The following is a 24,086-nucleotide window of genomic DNA, read 5'->3' on the forward strand; positions in this document are numbered from 1 at the left end:
CGCATCCGTAATATACGGTCTTGTACGGCCGTAGAAAATCGCAGCATACTGCGTTTGTCACCGTATTGTGCAAAAAAATCGCCAATGAAAGTCTATGGGGGCGAGAAAAATACGGATTCCACATGGACCAGCAGTGTGACTTGTGAGAAATACACAGCGGTGTTAGTGAAAAGCCGGTAATTCAATTGCCGGCTTTTCATTTCTCCTTCACAAACCAGACAAGATATGAGAACCAGACATGATATGAGACATGGTTTACATACAGTAAACCATCTCATATCCCTTTTTTTTGCATATTCCACACTACTAATGTTAGTAGTGTGTATGTGCAAAATTTGGGCGCTGTAGCTGCTAAAATAAAGGGTTAAATGGCGGAAAAAATTGGCGTAGGCTCCTGCACAATTTTCTCCGCCAGAGCGGGAAAGCCAGTGACTGAGCGCAGATATTACTGTACTTACCTTGAGTTGCGGTGATGCGCCCTCTGCTGGATGTCCTCATGAACTGGAGCCTTGGAAAAGTTCCCATGCTCGAGTTCATATGAGGACAACCAGCAGAGGGCGCATCACCGCAACTCAAGGTAAGTACAGATCATCCTGCTTTCCTTTCAGTACCCAGGGGTTTACAGGCACGAGCGAGTGCTTTAGCACAGCTCCTGGCTGTAAAATGATTTAAACCCTTCAGATGGATTTACTTCGTGGGACGTGACAAATCATCTGAAGGTATGTATATTGTTGGTTTATTTTTTTTCAGAGCGAGGGTCTTCAGGTGGATTGAGAGAGCAATAAAATATTAAAACAACCTGTGTGTTTATTTCATTAAAATACTTTTTAATAATGTGTGTGTGTTTTTAACCCTTTCATACAATTGGATTAATAATGGATAGGTGTCATAAATGACGCCTCTCCATTATTAATCTGGCTTAATGTCACCTTACAATAGCAAGGTGACATTAACCCTTCATTACCCCATATCCCACCGCTACACGGGAGTGGGAAGAGAGTGGCCAAGTGCCAGAATAGGAGCATCTTCCAGATGTGCCTTTTCTGGGGTGGCTGGGGGCAGATGTTTGTAGCCAGGGGGGGCCAATAACCATGGACCCTCTCTAGGCTATTAATATCTGCCCTCAGTCACTGGCTTTCCCACTCTGTCGGAGAAAATTGTGCGGGAGCCCACACCATTTTTTTCCGCCATTTAACCCTTTATTTTAGCAGCTACAGCGCCCAAATTTTGCACATACACACTACTAACATTATTAGTGTGGAATATGCAAAAAAAAAGGGGTTATGAGATGGTTTACTGTATGTAAACCATGTCTCATATCATGTCGGGTTTGGGAAGGAGAAATGAAAAGCCGGCAATTGAATTACCAGCTTTTCACATATATCGCGCTGAATTAAATATAAATACAGAATATATATATACATGCAGAATTGATGCAGTTGATTTTCTGCAGCATGTCAATTCTTTCTGCGGATTCCGCACGGTTTTACACCTATTCCTTAATAGGAATCTGCAGGTGTAAAAACGCAGGTGAAATCCGCACAAAAACCGTGGTAAATCCACGCGGTAAATCCACAGGTAATCTGCAGGGCATTTTACCTGTGGATTTTTCTGAATCTGATCGGAAAAATCCACACACGAATCCGCAACGTGTACACATAGCCTTAAAAACAGATGAAATTTGAATGGAATACTGAAGTACAAGCTATGGTACACTTCTTCAAGAATCAGGTGTGTCCAAAAAGTGGTGCACACACCTATGTGGCATAGCGAACGTAGCAGCTAGTCATGAATTTGAAAAGTAGCGGTTGTCATGTCTGTCCCGCCCCAACTCCACCTATTTTGATGTGGAGGCGCCAATAGTTGGAACTCTGAGTTGCTAATTTTTGTGACTTTTCAAAGCTTTTATACCAGAATTATGTTGTGAAATCTTTGATGAATCGTGCCCTATGTCTTCCATGTTTCTGCCCTTTTAGAAATGAGTCTCAAGGACCAAAGACACAGATCCATTTTTATAAAAGATATGTGTATTGATCAATGACACTCTCTGGGTCGGATGTGTGAACACAGATTAAGTCTGTGCATACAGATTTCTCTACATTGTTAAAGTAAACTGTAGATCAAATACTTACATTGTATTCATCATTCAAATTCAATTACAGTGTTCATTCTTCTGTGCTATGGATTTCTTATACAGTGGGTACAGAAAGTATTCATACCCCTTTAAATTTTTCTCTCTTTGTGTCATTGCAGCCAATTGGTTAATTAAAAAAGCTCATTTTTTTCACATTAATGTACACTCTGCACCCCATCTTGACAGAAAAAAAAAAACAGAAATGTAGACATTTTTTAAAATGTAATAAAAAAGAAAAACTGAAATATCACATGGTCATAAGTATTCAGACCCTTTGCTCAGACACTCATATTTATGTCACATGCTGTCCATTTCCTTGTGATCCTCCTTGAGATGGTTCTACTCCTTCATTGGAGTCCAGCTGTGTTTAATTAAACCGATAGGACTTGATTTGGAAAGGCACACACCTGTCTATATGAGGTCTCACAGCTAACAGTACATGTCAGACCAAATGAGAATCATGAGGTCAAAAGAAATGGCCAAGGAGCTCAGAGACAGAATTGTGGCAAGGCACAGATCTAGCCAAGGTTAAAACAGAATTTCTGCAGTACTCACGGTTTCTAAGAGCATAGTGGCCTCCATAATCCTTAAATGGAAGAAGTTTAGGACCACCAGAAGGCTTCCTAGACCTGGCTGTCCAGCCAAACTGAGCAATCGTGGGAGAAGAACTATGATGATAGAGGTAAAGAAGAACCCCAAAATCATTGTGACTGAGCTCTAGAGCTGCAGTAGGGAAATGGGACAAAGTCAACAATCACTGCAGGCTTCCACCAGTTGGGCCTTTATGGCAGAGTGGCCCGACGGAAGCCTCTCCTCAGTGCAAAACATATGAAAGCTTGCATAGTTTGCTAAAAAACACATGATGGACTCCCAGACTATGAGAAATAAGATTCTCAGGTCTGATGAGATGAAGATAGACCTTTTTAGTGATAATTCTAAGTGGTATGTGTGGAGAAAACCAGGCACTGCTCATCACCTGCCCAATACAATCCCAACAGTAAAACATGGTGGTGGCAGCATCATGCTATGGGGGTGTTTTTCAGCTGCAGGGACAGGACAACTGGTTGTCATTGAAGGAAACATGAATGCGGCCAACTACAGATATATCCTGGATGAAAACCTCTTCCAGAGTGCTCTGAATCTCAGACTTGGCAGAAAGTTCGCCTTCCAACAAAACAATGACCTTAAGCACACAGCTAAAATAACAAAGGAGTGGCTTCAGAACAACTCTGTGACCATTCTTGACTGGCCCTGCCACAGACCTGACTTAAACCCACTTGAGCATCTCTGGAGAGACCTGAAAAAGGCTGTCCAACAACATTCACCATTCAACCTGACGGAACTGGAGAGGATCTGCAAGGAAAAATGGCACAGGATCACCAAATCCAGGTGTGAAAAACTTGTTGCATCATTCCCAAGAAGACTCATGGCTGTACTAGCTCAAAAGGAGGCTTATACTCAATACTGATCAAAGGGTCTGCATACTTCTGACCATGTGATATTTCAGTTTTTCTTTTTTAATAAATTTGCAAAAGTTACTACATTTCTGTTTTTTTTTCAGTCAAGATAGAGTGCAGAGAAAAATCAATGAGAAAAAAATTGAATCTGAATTTACCAAATGGCTGCAATGAAACAAAGAGTAAAACATTTAAAGGTGTATGAATACTTTCTGTACCCACTGTATATTACATCTCATTATAATTTATGTTATACCTGTTTTACTTCAGCTTGAAGATGGCGAAGCTGAACACATTGCTCTAGATGTTTTCTGTGTTGTTCTGCTGATAAGTCTAAATCCTGCTGCTTTTCATGTAGAAATTCAAGTAAATCTTGCACACGTGTTGCCATATCCACATCTCTGTCGCAAAGAAGGTCAACACCTACACAAAAATGAACACTTATGAAAAACTTGCATAACTGAAGATAATTTAAATGGTTTTACAAAGTGTTAGCAAGGTGAAATTCATACCAATGTATAAAAGCGTCAGAATTTCATCTAGAAACAACTCATTATTTACTTTATTTATGGTCAATCATCCATATTTTTTATGTCAGTTTTACTCAACAGAAGTTAATAACATTGACAAGACCAAATACAGTTTCTCATGTTAATAACTGCAATGCATTTGTAAAAATTGGATGCTCTACAGATGATACATATGATTATTTGGCGCATTCATAGACTTGAATAAGCAGTTGTTATCCGAACTATATAAGAGAACACTGCATGATGCAATTTTTTTTCACACGGATATTTGATCATTCATTTAAACAACGTAATTAAGTAAGGTTGAGTATCATTTGTGTGGAGTCAGTTTTATTCACAGACCGCACTTGAACAGAGAATACCCTTAGGCTACATTAACACGTTCAGCATTTGGTCAGTATTTTAAATCAATATTTGCAAGCCAAAACCAGGAGTGGGACGATCGGAAGAAAAGTATAATAGAAACGCGTCACCACTTCTGTATTTATCACCCTCTCCTAGTTTTGGCTTACAAATATTAAGGTAACCTACTGACCATGTATAATAGAGTGCAGGGTTGAGTATGTCACCACGGAACAGACAGACCAACTGTTGAGGGGAATTTATTAAAAGGAGTAAGATTCTCGTCACAGGGAGTAAACAGGGGGTTAATAGAGATAAATCAAACAGTAAACAGTTAAGCGGAATCAAAACGGTTAATGAGTGTTCTTGTAACTTATCAGTCCAGGGAGGTCCTGACTGGAGGGTACTAATTCCAACTTGGGTATAGTCACCAGCAGCACTTGAGATCCTGAAGTCTCTCCTCTGTCCCCTGAGAACTGGAGACTCCGGGGTTAAGTCTTTTCTTCCAGTGAAGCTGAAAGCAGGAAGTAACTCAGCCACTCTGCTGTGAGTCTCTGTATATCAGGCTGGCAGGCTTTCTGCAATAGCAATGCTACACACACACACCGAGCAGTTTACTTGTCACTGCGGTCACCGGGGATACACGCTTAGGTCACTGTCAGGGGATATGTCGTCTCTGATTATGGAGGCTTCCAAGTCCACACTCTCACATCCAGCCACCACTACGGCTTGTATCTCAGCCTCAGTGCCGTCACAGGGAGCACTCTCTTTCGGGGAGCGCGGCGCTGCAGCCTGCTCTCTGTCTGGCACGCTGCCCCCTCTGTCTGGTGCGCTCTGCTCTCCCGCTCTTTTCTGACCACACCCCTCTCTCTTCCTCTCTGCCCCCAGCAGTCACATGGTCCCTTCTGTCCAGGGCAGAAAGTCTTCCCCCCGACAACCCAGCTGTCTGACTAAGTGGTTCCAGGTAAGGAGCAGGGAAAGCAACCTCCTTACACATATACTGAACGTGGCCTTATACTAACACTCAGGTAGGTCAAAAATAAAAAATTAGCCTACTTTACATTGTTGTGCATCTCCCTACTTCAAATATGTCATATGGATTAATGATGATTATTTTTTATTCAGGCCAATTACTAAGATAAGCTGTATACTAATCCCTTTCCGACATTGGGCATAATAGTATGCCGATGTCAGACTCCCCGTTTGGTGCGGGCTCCAGCGCTGAGCCCATACCTTTCCGGGCACATGTCAGCTGATATATACAGGTGACATGTGCCCACAACAGTGGCGGGTGGAATCGCGATCCACCCGTGGCTGTTAACTAGTTAAATGCTACTGTCATTCTCTGACAGCGGCATTTAATTTGTGCTTATCGGAAAAGCGTAAAAAATCCCGCCCATCAGTGACCCAGTCACATGATTGCGGGTCACCGATGGATTGTCAATTAACAATCTTTGAACACTTTTTTCACCACTTAAAATAAAAATAATCTATACATGTTTGGTGTCTGTCAACTCATAATGACCTGGGAATCATATTGGCAGTTAGTGAACATGGTAAAGAAAAATACTGTGGAATTGCACTTTTTCTTTCCAATTTCACTGCACTTGGGATTTTTTTCCTGTTTTCCAGAACATGATATGTTCAAACAAATTGTGCCCTTCAAAAGTACAACTCATCCCGTAAACAGAGCAAAATACGAAAACACAAAAACCAAAATACCTCTGGTCGTTAAGGGGTTAAAGGAAAATCATCATTAAGAAAACTGTATTCACCTGCAGACACAGTTTTAATCTGTATAAGTTGAGTTTTGATTTTCCCCCATAGAATTGCACTAGATATAGAAAATCCACAGGTAAAAAAACCCGCATATTTGTTCTTTGTGCATTTTTCCTGATGAAACACATTAAAAATCCATGAAATTCGTACATGACTGTTTCAATAATATTTTGTCAAAGCCAAATATCAAGTATTATAAAAAACAAAGAAGCTTAACCACTTCACGACCGGAGGTATTTTTGGTTTTGCATTTTCATTTTTCGCTCCCCTTCTTCCCAGAGCCGTAACTTATTTTTCACATTTTTCTGTCAATATGGGCATGTGAGGGCTTGTTTTTTGCAGAACAAGTTGTACTTTTGAAAGACAACATTGGTTTTAACATATCGTGTTCTGAAAAACGGGAAAAAAAATTCAAATGCAGTGAAATTGCAAAAAAGCGCAATCCCACATTTGTTTTTTATTTTGCTTTTTTAATAGGTTCACTAAATGCTAAAACTGACCTGTCATTATGATTCTCCAGGTCATTGCGAGTTCATAGACACCAAACATATCTAGGTTCTTTTTTGATCTAAGTGATGAAAAAAAATCCAAACTTTGTTAAAAAGCAAACAAATTGTGCCATTTTCTGATACCCGTAGAGTCTCCATTTGTTATTGCATTTTATTGCAATGTCAGGGCAACCAAGAAAATGTACCGTATATAGTCATGCATAAGCCGAGATTTTTAGCACATTTTTTGTGCTGCAAACGCCCCCCTCGGCTGATACACGAATCATTGTCCAGAAAGCCGGTAGGGGAGGGGAGCGGCGGAGCCACGGCAGAAGCCGGCAGCTGTGGCATAGTGATAGCCGCCAGCTAACAGAAGACATCATACTCACCCTCCTCGCGCCGTCGCTGCATCTCCGTCCCTGCATCTCTGTTGTCCCGGCACTGGCCGCAATCCTGTGCTGAGTGGTCACGTGGTAAGGTGATGAATATGTATGTGTCTCCACTCCCATAGGCGTGGAGCGCATATTCATTACCATAATGAGCGGTACCACATGACTACTCAGTACAGGAGAGGAATGTTGCTGGCGCCGGGACAACAGAGATGCAGGGACGGAGATGCAGCGATGGTGCGAGGGTGAGTAGGACGGGGGAGGTGAGCCATGCATACAACGATGGGACGGGGGGAGCCAAGCCATTCAGGACCGGGGGAGCCGAGCCATGCTGGACCGGGGGAGCCATGCATACAACAGGGAGAACCACACATACAGGACAGGATGGGGGAGCCATATAACAAGACAGGACAGGGGAACCACATACTAGGACAGTACGAGGGGAGCCACATACCAGGACAGGATGGTGGAGCCACATACCAGGACAGGACAGGGGGAGCCACATACCAGGACAGGACAGGGGGAGCCACATACCAGGACAGGATGGGGGAACCACATACCAGGACAGGATGGGGGAGCCACATACTAGGACAGGACGGGGGGAGCCACATAGCAGGACAGGGATGAGGGGACAATGCATACCCAAGCTTATACTCGAATCAGTAAGCTTACCCAGTTTTCCGTGGCAAAAGTAGGTGTCTCGGCTTATACTTGGGTCGGCTTATACTCGAGTATATACAGTAATTCTGGCGTTTTGACTTTTTTTCTCGCTACACCATTTAGTGATCGGGTTAATCCTTTTCATATTGATAGATCGGGTGATTCTAAACAAGATGATACCAAATATGTGTATGTTTTTTTTTTATTGTTTTATTTTGAATGGGGTGAAAGGGGGGTAATAGATGAAAAATGACAATATACGTCCCTCCTTCTCTAAAAGTTGGGAGACACGCAATTGTGCCACTGTACCTGGGCCCCCACTGACAGTATTTCTTTAAAAAAAAAAAAAAATCACAGCATGCTGTGAGTGGCTCCAAAATTTGGATCACGAGCACCCATACAAGTCTATGGGTGCATTTGACACATTGGACTACAATCTGATTTAAGCGGACACAGAGAATGGAGAAGATGGAGAAATTACCATAAGTTCTATGTCTCCTCCACACCTGTAATACCGTTATCTCATGCGAGAGAATCATATCACCGTAAACTGACACTGATCAAACTCGGATCAGAGTGTGATCAATGCCATTACCACAAACAATCCGATTCTCTGGCAATCATCAATTGTGTGAATGAGCTCTTAATGATATCACCACACAAAGAAAAAATTAAAGGGGTTGTCCCTCTACTAAAAATGGCCAGTCCTCCAGACAATCATGCACCAGGAGCTTATTTGGCCAAGAAGATCTGATTTATATAGGGATTGATTGTCCAGCACTTATAGAAATCAGATATCCTTAGCCAAATATGAACAAAACTGGCTGAAGGACTGAGAGAAAACGTAATTCTCATCAGCCCCAAAAATCAGCCACCAGCCAGTTCTTAACCAGAGGAGGGACACATGAATATTTAAACTGGTTGTCCACTACTTTAACACTGGTATCCTATCCTTAGGATAAATGATCATCAAGTCATCGGTGTTGGTGCAACATCTGGAGTCACCGCAAGTCAACTGCTTTCAGTGTCGGACAGAACTGCTCAGTTACAGAACTGCACAGCACAGCTCAATCTACTGTATATTGGCCACAACCGGGTTCTGCACATCCGCCCCTTTATTTGAAAAGGTACCAAATGTGCATTACGTGCCACTATACAGTAGGTGGAGCTGTGCCGTACCTGAGCAGTTCCCACCGGTACCGAATACAGCTGATCTGTGGTGGCACCAGGAGTCGCACTCACACAGATCAAACCTTGATCACCTATCCTATAAGGATAGATCATCAATCTTAAAGCAGTGGACACCTCTTTAAATTGATTAAATATGCCCCTGGGTTGAGATAGACACTAACACATAGTGACCCAGATTGCTGCAGATTGGAGCAGGAACACACCACGGCTGACTGCTGGTCTGGAGCTAATAAGGTGGCTGCCAGGGGTGTACATATAAATCTTGAGGCCCCAGAGCAAATGGCCTCTTGTACAGTCCTATACATAATATAATGGTCCCACATACAGTCCTGCACATATAATGACATCACATATAGCTCTGCTCATATAATGGCCCCACATATAGTCCTGCACATATCATGGTATCACATTTAGCCCTGTATATATAATGGCCCCACATATAGCCCTGCACATAGAATGGCCCCACATATAGCCCTGCATATATAACGGCCCCATATACAGCACTGCACATATAATGACAACACATTTAGCCCTGCACATATAATGGCCCCACATATAATGATATCACATATAATGGTATCACATATAGCCCTGCACATATAATAGTATCACATATAGCCCTGTACATATAATGGTATCACATATAGCCCAGCACATACAGTATATTGGCATCACATTTAGCCCAGCACATATAATGGCATCACATATAGCCCAGCGCATATAATCCTTCACATATAATGGTATCACATATAATCCCCCATACAGTATGATGGTTATACATAGACATATACCCCAATAGTAAGAAGGCCCCACATGCATATACCCCCGACAGTATGATGGAAATACATATACCTCCACAGTTAGATGGCCCCACATACATATAGCCCAGTACATATAATGGTATCACATATAGCCCAGCACATATAATAGTATCACATGTAGTCCAGCACATATATTGGTATCACATATAGCCCAGCACATATAATGTCATCACATATAGCCGAGCACATATAATGGCCTCACATATAGTCCTGCACATATAATCCTTCACATATAATGGTATCACATATAATCCCCCATACAGTATGATGGCTATACATAGACATATACCCCCACAGTAAGATGGCCCCACATACATATATGACAGTATGATGGCCATGCATATACCCTCACAGTTAGATGACCCCACATACCTATACCCCCACAGTATGATGGCCATACATATACCCCCACAGTATGACGGCCATGCATATACCCCCACAGTATGATGGTCCCACATATATTTACCCCCACGGTATGGTGACCAGCCCCAGCCCAGCACCTGTAAACGTCACCAGCCCCAGCCCAGCATGTGTATGTACATCAGCCCCATTGTACTACAGGTGTTGGGGCTGATGTATTTTAATTTAAATGTGTTTCTGGGCTGGGATTATTACACTCACACACCCAGAGACCGCACTGATACGCGATTGCAGCAGGCACGCGCAGAAGGAGATCCGGAGTGTGCCTGCCTGGACTCCCTGATGTCTGATATGTTGAGGCTGCAGCACTCAACCAACTGCTGCAGGCCTACAGCCAGGGGCGGGAGAGCAGAGCACGCTCTTTCCGCCCACAAGGAACGTCCTGATGTGTAACGTCAGCGCGTTCTTAACCCCTATGTGCGTCGCAAGCATCGACTGATGCTTGTGCGCGCACCTGGAAAACCACTGTGCCCTCAAATTTTAAAGGGCTGACGGAAGGAAAAACGGGCCGGTGGCCGCATTAGCGGGAAAGCAGCCAGATGAGTGGGCGATACCAGCCCACATGACACAAACGCATTCCGGCCCAGCGGTAAAATGCTCACTTGGCCAGATTATAAATCCGGGCCTGCTCCAGACGCTTATTCACCCTTCAGGTACTTCACAGTAAATTTTGGAATGTGGGAAAAAAAATGAACTGTTAACTTTTTTTCACAAAATTTTTTAATTCAGATCCAATTTTTTTTATTTTGACAAGGGTAACAAGAAAAAAATGGCGCCTGCGTTTAGAGAGATTCTGATGTGCCTAAACAGTGAAAATCCCTCACCAGTGACATCATTTTGGAGACCAGACCTCTCACGGAACTGACCTAGATGTGTGGTGAGCACATGGGACACTCAGGTGCTTCACAGAAGTTTATAACGTTGAGCCGTGAAAATAAAATAAAAAAAATCAAATTTTCAACACAAATACAGTTGTGCTAAAAAAATTTACATACCCTGGCAGAATTTTTGCTTTCTTGGCCTTTTTTTTTCAGAGAGTATGAATGATAACACCAAAACATTTTCTCCACTCATAGTTAGTGGTTTGATGAAGCATCTATTGTCAAACTACTGTGTTTTCCCTTTTTAAAATTATAATGACAACCCAAAACATCCAAATGACCCTGATCAAAAGTTCATATACCCCATTTCTTAATAACGTGTATTGCCCCCTCTAACATCAATGACAGCTTGAAGTCTTTTGTGGTAGTTGTGGATGAGGTTCTTTATTTTCTCAGAAGGTAAAGCTGCCAACTCTTCCTTTCAAAAAGCTTTCAGTTCCTGCAAATTCCAGGGCTGTCTAGCATTAACTGCACACTTGAGATCTCCCCAGACTCGCTCGATGATACTGAGGTAAGGAGACTGAGATGGCCACTCCAGAACCTTCACTTGGTTCTGCTGTAGCCAATGACAGGTCAACTTAGCCTTGTGTTTTGGATCTTTGTCATGTTGGAACATCCAAGTACGATACATGTGCAGCTTCTCTATTTGCTGATAACGTGCTGCATTCATGTTTTCTTCAACTTTGACCAAGTTCCTTGTGCCTTTGTAGCTCACACATTCCCAAAACATCAGCGATCCACCTCTGTGCTTTACAGTAGAAATGGTGCTCTTTTCATCAGAGGTCTTGTTGACCTCTTTCCAAATGTAACATTTATGATTGTGGCCAAAAAGTTAAATTTTGGTCTCATCACTCCAAATTACCTTGTTCCAGAAGTTTTGAGGCTTGTCTCTGTGCTGTTTTGTGTATTGTAGGTGAGATACTTTGTGGCATTTATGCAGCAATGGCTTTCTTCTGCTGACTTGAACATGCAGACGATTTTTCTTCAAGTGCCTCCTTATTGTGCATCTTGAAACAGCCACACGGCTAGTTTTCAGAGAGTCCAGTATTTCAGCTCATGTTATTTGTGGGTTTTTCTTTGCATCCTGAACAATTTTCCTGACAGTTGTGGACGACATTTTTGTTGGTCTACCTGACCGTGATTTTGTTTTTACAGAGCCCCTGATTTTCCATTTGTTAATCACAGTTTGAATGCTGCTGACTGGCATTATCAATTCCTTGAAAATCTTTTTGTATCCCTTTCCTGTTATATACAGTTCAACTACCTTTTCCCATAGATACATTGAGAATTATTTTGCTTTCCCCATGACTCACAATCCAGAAACTTCAGTGGCTGGAAGAAAGATGCAAGAGTCTGTCTGGATCCCAGAAACTCACTCAGCTTTTATGCACACATACTGATTACAACCAAAGAGGTCACAGGTGAGGATGTTACCTTTAGTAGCCATTCAAACCCATTTGTGTCAACTTCTGTGCATGTTATCAGGCCAAAATCACCAGTGTATGTGAACTTTTGATCAGGGACATTTGGATGTTTTGGGTTGTCATTATGACTTAAAAACAGAAAAAAAAGGGGTTTGACAATAAATGGCTTCACCCAACCAGTAACCATGAGTGGGGAAAACGTTTTGGTGTTATCATTCTTATTCTCTGAAAAAAAGGCAAAAAAGCAAAAAATTCTGCCGGGGTATGTAGACAGTACATATACACCCTGTTCAAAATTATTATGCAAATTGGATTTAAGTGTCATAATGATTTAATTGTTTTGTTTTCAAATAAATTCATGGATGGTATTGTGTCTCAGGGCTCAATGTATCACTGAAATCAATCTTAACCCCTTTACCCCCAAGGGTTGTTTGCACGTTAATGACCGGGCAAATTTTTACAATTCTGACCAATGTCCATTTATGAGGATATAACTCTGGAACGCTTCAACGGATCCCAGAGATTTTGACATTGTTTTCTCATGACATATTGTACTTTATGTTAGTGATAAAATTTATTTGATATTATTTGCATTTATTTGTGGAAAAAAAAACAGAAATTTGGTGAAAATTTTGAAAATTACGCAATTTTCCAACTTTTAATTTTTATGCCCTTAATTTACAGAGATATGTCACACAAAATACTTAATAAGTAACATTTCCCACATGTCTACTTTACATCAGCACAATTTTGGAACCAATTTTTGTTGTTACAGAGTTATAAGAGTTAAAAGTTGACCAGCACTTTTTCATTTTTACAACACCATTTTTTTAGGGACTACATCACATTTTAAGTCACTTTGAGGGGTCTTCGCACATGAAAAAAGAACGGTATTTCAGCTCACCCTTAGTTCAGACGAGATGGTAGAAGTCAGTCCGAGCACGGATACAGAGTGTTGCTGCCACAACACTGATTGGTATGTAGAAAGAAACGGTGTGGATCCAGCTCCGGGATAAAAATGCAAAATTTTATTTAAACATTTAAAATGCTGCTAGAACATGACCAGCATGAAGGTGACGGAGAGCAACCAGCACCTGGACGCGTTTCGGGCAACAAAGATGCCCTTATACTGAGGACTAAGGGCATCTTTGTTGCCCGAAACGCGTCCAGGTGCTGGTTGCTCTCCATCACCTTCATGCTGGTCATGTTCTAGCAGCGTTTTAAATGTTTAAATAAAATTTTGCATTTTTATCCCGGAGCTGGATCCACACCGTTTCTTTCTACATACTTTGAGGGGTCTACATGATAGAAAAAACCCAAGTGTGACACCATTCTAAAAACTGCACCCCTCAAGGTGCTCAAAACCACATTTAAGAAGTTTTTAACTCTTCACGTGTTTCACAGGAATTTTTGGAATGTTTAAAAAAAATGAACATTTAACTTTTTTTCACAAAAAAATTAATTTAGCTTCAATTTGTTTTATTTTTACCAAGAGTAACAGGAGAAATTGGACCCCAAAAGTTGTTGTACAATTTGTTCTGAGTATGAAGATACCCCAAATGTGGGGGTAAACCACTGTTTGGGCGCATGGGAGAGCTCGGAAGAGAAGGAGCGATGTTTGACTTTCCAATGCAAAATTGACTGGAATTGACATGGGACGCAATGTCGCGTTTGGAGAGCCCCTGATGTGCTTAAACATTGAAACACCCCACAAGTGACAACATTTTGGAAAGTAGACCCCATAAGGAACTTATCTAGATGTGTGGTGAGCACTTTGAGACTCCAAGTGTTTCACTACAGTTTATAACGCAGAACCGTGAAAATAAAAATTATTTTTTTCCACAAAAATTATTTTTAGCCCCCAGTTTTGTATTTTCTCAAGGGTAATAGGAGAAATTGGACCTCAAAAGTTGTTGTCCAATTTGTCCTGAGTACGCTGATACCCCATATGTGGGAGAAAACTACTGTTTGGGCGCATGACAGAGCTTGGAATAAAAGGAGTGCCGTTTGGAATGCAGACTTAGATGGAATGGTCTGCAGGCGTCACATTGTGTTTGCAGAGCCCCTGATGTACCTAAACAGTAGAAACCCCCCACAAGTGACCCCATATTGAAAACTAGACCCCCCAAGGAACTTATCTAGATGTGTTGTGAGAACTTTGAACCCCCAAGTGTTTCACTACAGTTTATAATGCAGAGCCATGAAAAGAAAAAATCATTTTTTCCCACAAAAATGATTTTTTAGCCCCCAATATTTTTATTTTCCCAAGGGTAACCAGATGAATTGGACCCCAAAAGTTGTTGCCCAATTTGTCCTGAGTACACTGATACCCAATATGTTGGGGTAAACCCATTTTGGCGCAAAGGAGAGCTCGGAAGGGAAGGAGCACTGTTTTACTGTTTCAACACAGAATTGGCTGGAATTTGAGATTGGATGCCATGTCGCGTTTGGAGAGCCCCTGATGTGCCTAAACAGTGGAAACCCCCCAGTTTTAACTGAAACCCTAAACCAAACACACCCCATAACCCTAATCCCAACCCGAACCATACCCACTAACTCCAACACACCCCTAACCCTAATCCCAACCATAACCCTAACCACACCCCTATCCCTTAAACACCCCTAACCCTAATCCCAACACTAATCCCAACCGTAAATGTAATCCAAACCCCAACCCAAACTTTAGCCCCAACCCTAACTGTAGCCCTATCCCTAACTTTAGCCCCAACCCTAACTGTAGCCCTAACCCTAACTTTAACCCCAACCCTAACTTTAGCCCCAACCCTAACTTTAGCCCCAACCCTAACCCTAACTGTAGCTCCAACACTAACCCTAACTGTTGCCCCAACCCTAAACCTAACTGTTGCCCCAACCCTAATTGTAGCCCCAACCCTAAATGTAGCCACAACCCTAACTTCAGCTCCAACCCTAACTTTAGCCCAACCCTAACCCTAACTTTAGCCCCAACCCTAATCCTAACTGTAGCCCCAACCCTAACCCTGTTGCCCCAACCCTAACTGTTGTCCCAACCCTAACTGTAGCCCTATCCCTAACTTTAGCCCCAACCCTAACTGTAGCCCTAACCCTAACTTTAACCCCAACCCTAACTTCAGCCTCAACCCTAACTTTAGCCCAACCCTAACCCTAACTTTAGCCCCAACCCTAATCCTAACTGTAGCCCCAACCCTAACCCTGTTGCCCCAACCCTAACTGTTGTCCCAACCCTAACTGTAGCCCCAACCCTAACTATAGCCCTAACCCTAACTTCAGCCCCAACCCTAACTTCAGCCCCAACCCTAACTTTAGCCCCAACCCTAACCCTAATGGGAAAATGGAAATAAACACATTTTTTTTCATTGTATTATTTTTCCCTTAACTAAGGGGGTTTGATTTACTTTTATAGCGGGTTTTTTAGCAGATTTTAATAATTGTCAGCTGTCACACACTAAAAGACGCTTTTTATTGCAAAAAAAATAGTTTTTGCGTCTCCACATTTTGAGAGCTATAATTTTTCCATATTTTGGTCCACAGAGTCATGTGAGGTCTTGTCTTTTGCGGGACGAGTTGACGTTTTTATTGGTACCATTTTCGGGAATGTGACCTTTTTTAGAGCATTTTATTCCGATTTTTGTGAGGCAGAATAAACAAAAACCAGCAATTTGTTAATTTCTTTTGGGGGGCGTTTATACCGTTCCACGTTTGTTAAAATTGATAAAGCAGATTTATTCTTCAGGTCAGTACGATTACAGCGATACCTCATTTATATCATTTTTTATGTTTCATATAATAAAAATTATTTTATATAAAAAATAATTATTTTTGCATCACTTTATTCGGAGGACTATAACTCTTTGATGTTTTCTGTATTGTGGCTCGTTTTTGCGGGACAAGATGACGTTTTCAGCGGAACAATGGTTATTTATATCCGTCATTTTGATCGCGTGTTATTCCACTTTTTGCTTGGCGGTATGATAATAAAGCGTTGTTTTTTGCCTCTTTTTTATTTTATTTTTTTACGGTGATCACTGAAGGGGTTAACTAGTGGGACTAGGTTGGATCGTTAAGGAGGCGGCGATACTAAATATGTGTACTTTTATTGTTTTTTTTATTTAGACAAATTTATTGGAACAATATTTTTTATTTTTTTACATGTGTAAATATATATATATTTTTTTTCTTTGTAACATTGCCCCAGGGGGGACATCATGTTACAGTGACAGGTCGCTGATCTTACACTTTGCAGTGCACTGTGTCAGATCAGCGATCTGTAGGGAGAGCAAGCCATCTCCCTGCAGGACCCAGAAGGCCCCCCATGGCCATTTTGGATCCGGGCCTGCAGGGAGGAGGTATGAGACGCTCGGAGCAACGCGATCACATCATGCTGCTCCAAGGGTCTCAGGGAAGCACGCAGGGAGCACCCTCCCTGAGCGATGCTTCCCTATGCCACCGGAACGCTGCGATCATCTTTGATCGCAGTGTTCCAGGGGTTAATGTGCCAGGAGCAATCCGTGACCACTCCTTGCACATAGTGCTGGATGTCAGTTGTAATATTCAGCTGACACCCATTGGCGATCGGCCGTGCTGCCCCCGAGAGTGCGGCCGATCGCCTATGACGTACTATTCCATCCATGGGAAGTAGGGCCCACCCCACATGGATGGAATAGTACGTCTAATGACAGAAAGGGGTTAAACACATGTGATAATTAGTTTTCCAGGTGATTATAATTAAACTAGATTGTGGCCCGATTCTATTGCATCGGGTATTCTAGAATATGCATGTCCCCGTAGTATATGGACAATGATGATTCCAGAATTTGCGGCAGACTGTGCCCGTCGCTGATTGGTCGAGGCAACCTTTATGACATCATCATCGCCATGGCAACCATTATGACATCTACGTCGATACTGTGCCCATCGCTGATTGGTCGAGGCGAATTCGCGGCAGACTGTGCCCGTCCCTGATTGGTCGAGGCAACCTTTATGACATCATCGTCGCCATGCTGTGCCCATCGCTGATTGGTCAAGGCCTGGCGGCCTCGACCAATCAGAGACACAGGATTTCCAGGACAGACAGACAGCCGGAAAAACCCTTAGACAATTATATATATAGATGAAAACTACTTAAAAATGATGTTCCACATTATTAAGCAGGCCACAAGCAATATGGGAAATAAAAAGGATATTTCTGCTGCTCAAAAGCGTTAAATTGTGCAATGCCTTTGACAAGGTATGAAACCATTAGATATTTCATGAAAACTTAAGAGTGATCATCATACTGTGAAGAGATTTGTGACTGAAACAGAGCACAGATAGAGTTCATGCAGATAAAGGCATAATGAAGTAGATTTCTGCCAGGCAAGTTCATCGGAGCAGCTGCTACAAAGCCATTACAAACCAGCAAACAAATATTTGAAGCTGCTGGTGCCTCTGGAGTCCCTCGAACCTCAAGGTGTACGACCCTTCAAAGGCTTGCTACGGTGCATAAACCTACTATTCGGCCACCCCTAAACAGTGTTCACAAGCAGAAACGGTTGCAGTGGGCCCAGACATACAGTACATGAAGACTAATTTTCATACAGTCTTGTTTACTGATGAGTGTCGAGCAACCCTGGATGGTCCAGATGGATGGAGTAGTGGATGGTTGGTGGATGGCCACCATGTCCCAACAAGAATGCGATGTCAGCAAGGATGTGGAGGAGTCATGTTTTGGGCCGTAATCAAGGGGAAACAGCTGGTAGGGCCCTTTAAGGTTCCTGAAGGTGTGAAGATGAGCTCTGCAAAGTATATAGAGTTTCTGACTGACAACTTTTTTCCATGGTATAAAAAGCAGAAATGAGCCTTCAGGAGCAAAACCATCTTCATGCATTACAATGCACCATCTCATGCTGCAAAGAATACCTCTGAGTCATTGGCTGCTATGGGCATAAAAGGAGATAAACTCGTGGTGTGGCAACCATCATCCCTTGACCTTAAACCTATAGAGAACCTTTGGAGTATCATCAAGCAAAACATCTGTGAGGGTGGGAGGAAGTTCACATCAGAATAGCAGCTCTGGGAGGTCATTCTGACTTCATGCAAAGAAATACAAGCAGAAACTCTAAAAAAACTCACAAGTTCAATGGATGCAAGAATTATGAAGGTGATATCAAAGAAGGGTTCCTATGTTAGCATGTAACTTGGCTGTTAGAATGTTTTGGAGTTAAATAGTTTTTTTGTTCAGTGAATGTGACCTCCTAATGCTGCAAATTCAACAAATAAGCATTTTCAGTTATTTAAAACATATCAAATGTTTAAAAATTCTACTGTGCCTAATAATTTAGAACAGTGCATTTTGAGTTTTTATTCATTTTGGAGATAATACTGTTATCATTGGGAGGTTTCTTTCATAAAATCCGATGTATACTCTAACGGGTGATGACTTTTATTAGACTGACTGTCATTTGCACCGACCATTTAGGAAAATCCGAGAAAAATATCACTTGCATAATCATTTCTAAACATGGTGTATATACAGATACACAAACTACAGACACATGACTTGCATATATACACACTTTACACATTGAGCATACACATATATGATCACTATTTTCTGCAGGCAGCTGGATTTCTTCTTCATGTGACATTACTTAACAGGAGCAGGGGACTTCGGGTCAGTTGCTAGAGTAGTGGTTGCACACACAGGCCTGAGCCCTCCTGTACTGCTTTCAGCCCTGCATCCTCCAGCACTGATCCAGCAGAGGAGGGACCGCTGCAGCTTCTATTGGAGGCGCTCAGTGCTTGAATCTTCAATCTTCCTCACAGCACTAACCTCACCCACCTCCTTTCAATGGTTTATGTAGCTCCCCTTATTGGTTTCATTGCCTGGGTGATACAGACAGCAAATGTGCTGGATATGTGGATCTGGTGCGACCTCCTAGACAGGTAAGAAAGGCCGTACTGGGCCTACGGCCCTCAGGGGAGGCCGCCATGACAGGGTGACGTGCGATAATAAGGAGCTCATAGGAAGGTTGGGGGTGATAGGGTTAACAGGAGCTGAGGGGAGGGACGGAGTTTTTTGAATTTGAAAAGGAAAGAGGGGTCGGACACAGGGCAAGGGGGAGGGACCTTATAAAAGGTAGTGGTCACGTAAAGGGGACAACCATTTTGGGTACTGACCTGCCAGTGAAGAGAAGCTCCGCAGTACCCAGGCGATGGACGTAGAGGCCTTATTACAGCAGCTCCGGAGGGAAGCAGCCACCCAAGGGACGGACTGGTTACAGGCTTCGGTCAACAGCCTGCTTCAGGGGTCGGTAGCCGGAGCCTCCATCGCCCCTCCAGCAGGACCCCGGCCGCGGAGGTCCCGTCCTCCGGCGCGCCTTAGTCCTGAGGCTACCCCCCGGGTCCGGCGCCGAATTCGGAGCCCCTCCAGGGACCCTCCAGCCAGGGCCGGTGGACGCGTCCCCCCTGCTCCACGCCCTCAGGCTGGGAGGAATCCAACTGCTAGGCGGGACCTTCAACAGGGGCCGGGTTCCTCCCCCCCCGCGGCACAGAGACGAAGGGATCCGGGACCAGGAGCGGCGGGTGTCAGCGTCCCTGCAGGCCCCGCTCGGCGTGGAGGATCGAGAGGAGCCAGGGGGCGGGCCCCTGTGCGGCGACGCGATAGCGGCCGGCAGTCGGCCGGCCTGTCTGCGGGCACATCAGCGGTGTGCGGGAGTCCCTCAGCCCGGGGAGCGGTGGGGGCGGCTCCGGGAAACAGCGGGCAGCATTCGGCTGCCTCGGTCAGCAGCGCTGCAGCGCCGCAGCTCGCCCGGGACTCCATCCAAGATGGCGCCGTTCCAGGAAGTGCGGTGCCTCGTGGAGAAGGTCTCCGGCAAGATGGCGCCGGCTTCTGGGACCCGGCGCCTGCGCACCAGCACCCGGGACTTCTCCAAGATGGCGGCGCGCTGTGGGGACCTCCCCAGGATAGCGGCGCTTCACGGATCACGGCGGCAGCTCCGAGGGGCCCTGCGATTCTTGCCGGTTCGCCTGCTTCTGGCGGTGGGCAGCCGGTGAGGCAGGTTGACCCGGGAGCTGCGGAGCCTCCAGCGGACGGAAACGGCCCGGGATCGGCACGGCTGCACCAGGAATCAGGATCTTCGGCTGCTGGGTTCACAGCGCCCAGGCAGCCAGGTGAGAGCCAGCGTTTTACTAATTTTAACCCCTTCATAGCTCCCAGTGATAGAAGGGAACAGGAGTCATTCATGGGGGGGGCTAGCGGGGGTATGGGTTTGATATTACATGGCCTTAGAGACTTAGCTAGGATATGGTATGGGGGCCCTCAAGGTGGGGGGTCACCTGCAGCGGCGTGGCTGGGAAACGCGGAGGGGCTAGCGGGGATTGGGGGCTTACCAAGGTATGAGGTGGTATCGCAGTGTGGGGGCCAAAGCACAGTGGTCCCAACTACGTCAGGGGGGGGCAGCAGTGTGACAGAAAAGGGGTCAGGGTCAGTTGACGCGGGAGACCATAGTGATGGGGCGAACAAAGATAAGGAAAATGAGGAGTCGGTGCGTTTAGATGATTCCGCTAGGACCGAGGTATATGTTTGTTTTGAGGGGCCGCTGGGGTCACATTTGAAGGATGAGGTGAGAGAAAAGATCTGGAAAGGGGATTATGTCGATATTTTTTCGTTACTGCCGTTGGAAAGATTTAATCTGGATAGATTAAGGAGGGATGATTCCAAAAAAGATGACGAGGAGAGGAGGAGGTACCGTCTGATCCCTCGTACATTCGCCAATTGGTTGCAGGCGTTTGCCATATTGGCGAGTGTAATAGGTGAGAAGGCGCCCGAGAATTGTTCGGGACTTTTTTGTTATATGGACGCAATTGGGGAGGCTTACAGGGTTTATGGTGGTTTCGGATGGTTAAGGTATGACGAGCAGTTTAGGCAGCGTAAAGCCATACGACCGAGCATGCGTTGGGAACATAAGGATATAGCCTTATGGATGAGACTTACGGCACCGGTTAGAGCAAATCAGGGATCTCAGCCATTTCAGGGGGGCGCCGGGAGTTCAGGGCAGTCAGGACACTCGGTCGCAATGCAGAAGGGACTGTGTTTCTCCTTTAACGAAGGGGCATGTAGGTTTGGGAGCAAATGTAAGTTCAAACATGAATGCTCCAGTTGTGGGGGCACACACGGGGCGTCTAGGTGTTTCAAGGGGGGAAAAACAAGAGGGGGAGATAGTCTTGAAAAAAGGGGAGACACCGGTACGGCTGGACGCGATGGAAGCGTATCTAAATAGATACCCCGATGTAGCGGCAGCGTCACTTTTAAGGGAAGGTTTTGGTTATGGTTTTAAAATTCCGTTTATTGAACAGGATGTTTGTCTGTCAAAAAAGAATCTAAAATCGGCTTTGCAATTTCCTGATGTTGTGTCTGAAAAATTAAAGAAAGAGATTGATCTGGGTAGGATGGCCGGACCTTTTCCAGCGGCTCCACTCAGTAATTTGCGGGTGTCACCGTTGGGAGTGGTTCCAAAAAAAGAGCCCAATAAATTTAGGCTTATTCATCATTTATCCTTCCCAAAAGGTCTGTCAGTGAACGACGGCATTGATCCTCAACTGTGTGCAGTTTCTTACACGTCTTTTGATGTAGCAATGAATTTAATGCGGCTGTGTGGTAGGGGAGCTTTGATGGCGAAAACGGATATCGAGGCGGCGTTTCGCCTGTTACCAGTGCACCCTGAGAGTATGCACCTGTTAGGTTGTTTTTGGGATGGAGGTTTTTTCATTGATCGTTGTCTTCCCATGGGCTGTTCATTATCATGCGCCTATTTCGAAACGTTCAGTACATTCTTGGAATGGGTTGTTAAGGATGTATCTGGTTTAAATTCTTGTCTACATTATCTAGATGATTTCTTGTTTGTAGGCCCGCCACAGTCTGCGGTTTGCTCGATTCTATTGCACACGATGGAAAGAGTAGCAAAAGGTTTTGGAGTTCCTTTGGCGGCTGATAAAACTGTCGGGCCTGTGACGTCACTAAGTTTCCTAGGCATAGAGATTGATTCCATGGCTATGGAATGTAGATTGCCTGTTGATAAATTAGTTGCGTTTCGGGAAGAAGTTGGAAAGGCAATTACACGGCACAAGATAACGTTGCACGATTTGCAGTCTTTATTGGGCAAGCTGAACTTCGCTTGCAGAATTATGCCAATGGGCCGTGCATTTTGCAGGCGTTTATCTTTGGCGACGGTGGGGGTAAAGTCCCCCCTGCATTTTATCAGATTGACCAAGGAGTTGAAACAGGATTTAAAGGTGTGGGCGCGGTTCTTAGAAGAATACAATGGTAAATCCATTTGGATTCAGACAGTTGAGAATGCAGTTGATCTAGGTCTTTTTATTACCGTGATTGAAAAGCGTGGCTTTCATTTGCAGTTTCGCGGGCAGAAGGTGGTGGCGGAGTGGCCACTCAGTTGGCGCGAACGAGGTTTGGTACAAAATCGGGTGCTATTGCAGTTATTTCCTCGAGTGGTGGCGTTATCAGTGTGGGGCGACATGGTTAGGAATAAAAAGATCTGTTTTTCTTGTGAACATGCGAATGTGGTGGAAGCCATTAATACGTTGTCTGCGGCGACTTTTGAAGTTGTTAGGGTGCTGCAGCACCTGGTTTTCTTGGGCCTAAGGCTTAACTTGTGGATAGTGGCGGATTGTAAGTCAACCGGGCCTACCAATGCTGATGATGTCCTTTTCCATTCACAGTGGGACCAATTTCTGGGGCCGAGGACTTACTTCGACTCAGCGTGCCGGGAATGTCCAGTGGAGCTGTGGAACCTGCCTTTGGGGCCGTGAGGGATCTGTTTGTCAGATCACTATCAGACAGGTCTTGGCTGCAATATGAGCAGGCCTGGAGAATATGGGAAGATTGGAAGGGGTCTTATGGGTCTGGCATTGACGACGAGGGTAGATTGTTGTTGCTAATAGGTCACGTGTGGGAATCAGGTTGGTCGGTGTCTAAGGTGACTAAGTTCCTAGCTGGATTGGCGTTCGGTTTTAAGGCTAGAAATTTGCAGGATGAGACGAAGTCATTTATGGTTTTGCAAGTGGTAAAAGGTTTAAAGAAAGGGCAGAAGTCGTTCGACGGTAGGCGACCGGTCTCTTTTGAGTTGTTGTTAACGATTGGAAGGCAATTGCAGGGTGTTTGTTTTTCTGATTGGGAGGTGGATTTATTTCAAGCGGCGTTTTCATTGGCGTTTTTTGGAGCATTTCGCTTGGGCGAGCTGGTTAGCCCCTCAAGATATATGGGAGGGGGTTTGCGGAGAGAGGACGTGGATGTTACGTTTGATAAGGTGGTGGTGTTTATTAGGTCATCAAAAACGGATGTGTTTGGTAAAGGTTGCAAAGTGGTTTTATTTCAGGTTCCAAATTGTTCATTGTGCCCGGTAACCTGCGTGGATAGATTGATGAGTAGGGGGGGTGTATTATCCGACCCACTGTTGGTTCATGCAGATGGTTCTTTCCTGTCACGGTTCCAATTTGTTTCTGTGTTTCGGAAGTGTTTAGTGTCCGGGGGAATTCCGCCCGCTAAATATAGTGGCCACTCATTTCGGATAGGG

General features: G+C 44.2%; 1 protein-coding gene across 1 annotated transcript in view; it reads right to left on the bottom strand.

Annotated features, from left to right (window-relative positions):
• Positions 1–24,086, bottom strand: part of TRIO (trio Rho guanine nucleotide exchange factor) — a 3,555,343-nt gene that overhangs the window by 2,689,734 nt on the left and 841,523 nt on the right. Inside the window, 1 exon segment of the mRNA XM_077269474.1 lies at positions 3,848–4,014. Coding sequence (XP_077125589.1) covers positions 3,848–4,014 — 167 coding nt within the window.

Source organism: Ranitomeya variabilis, chromosome 6 (genome assembly GCF_051348905.1).
Source record: "Ranitomeya variabilis isolate aRanVar5 chromosome 6, aRanVar5.hap1, whole genome shotgun sequence".
NCBI classification, from domain to species: domain Eukaryota; kingdom Metazoa; phylum Chordata; class Amphibia; order Anura; family Dendrobatidae; genus Ranitomeya; species Ranitomeya variabilis.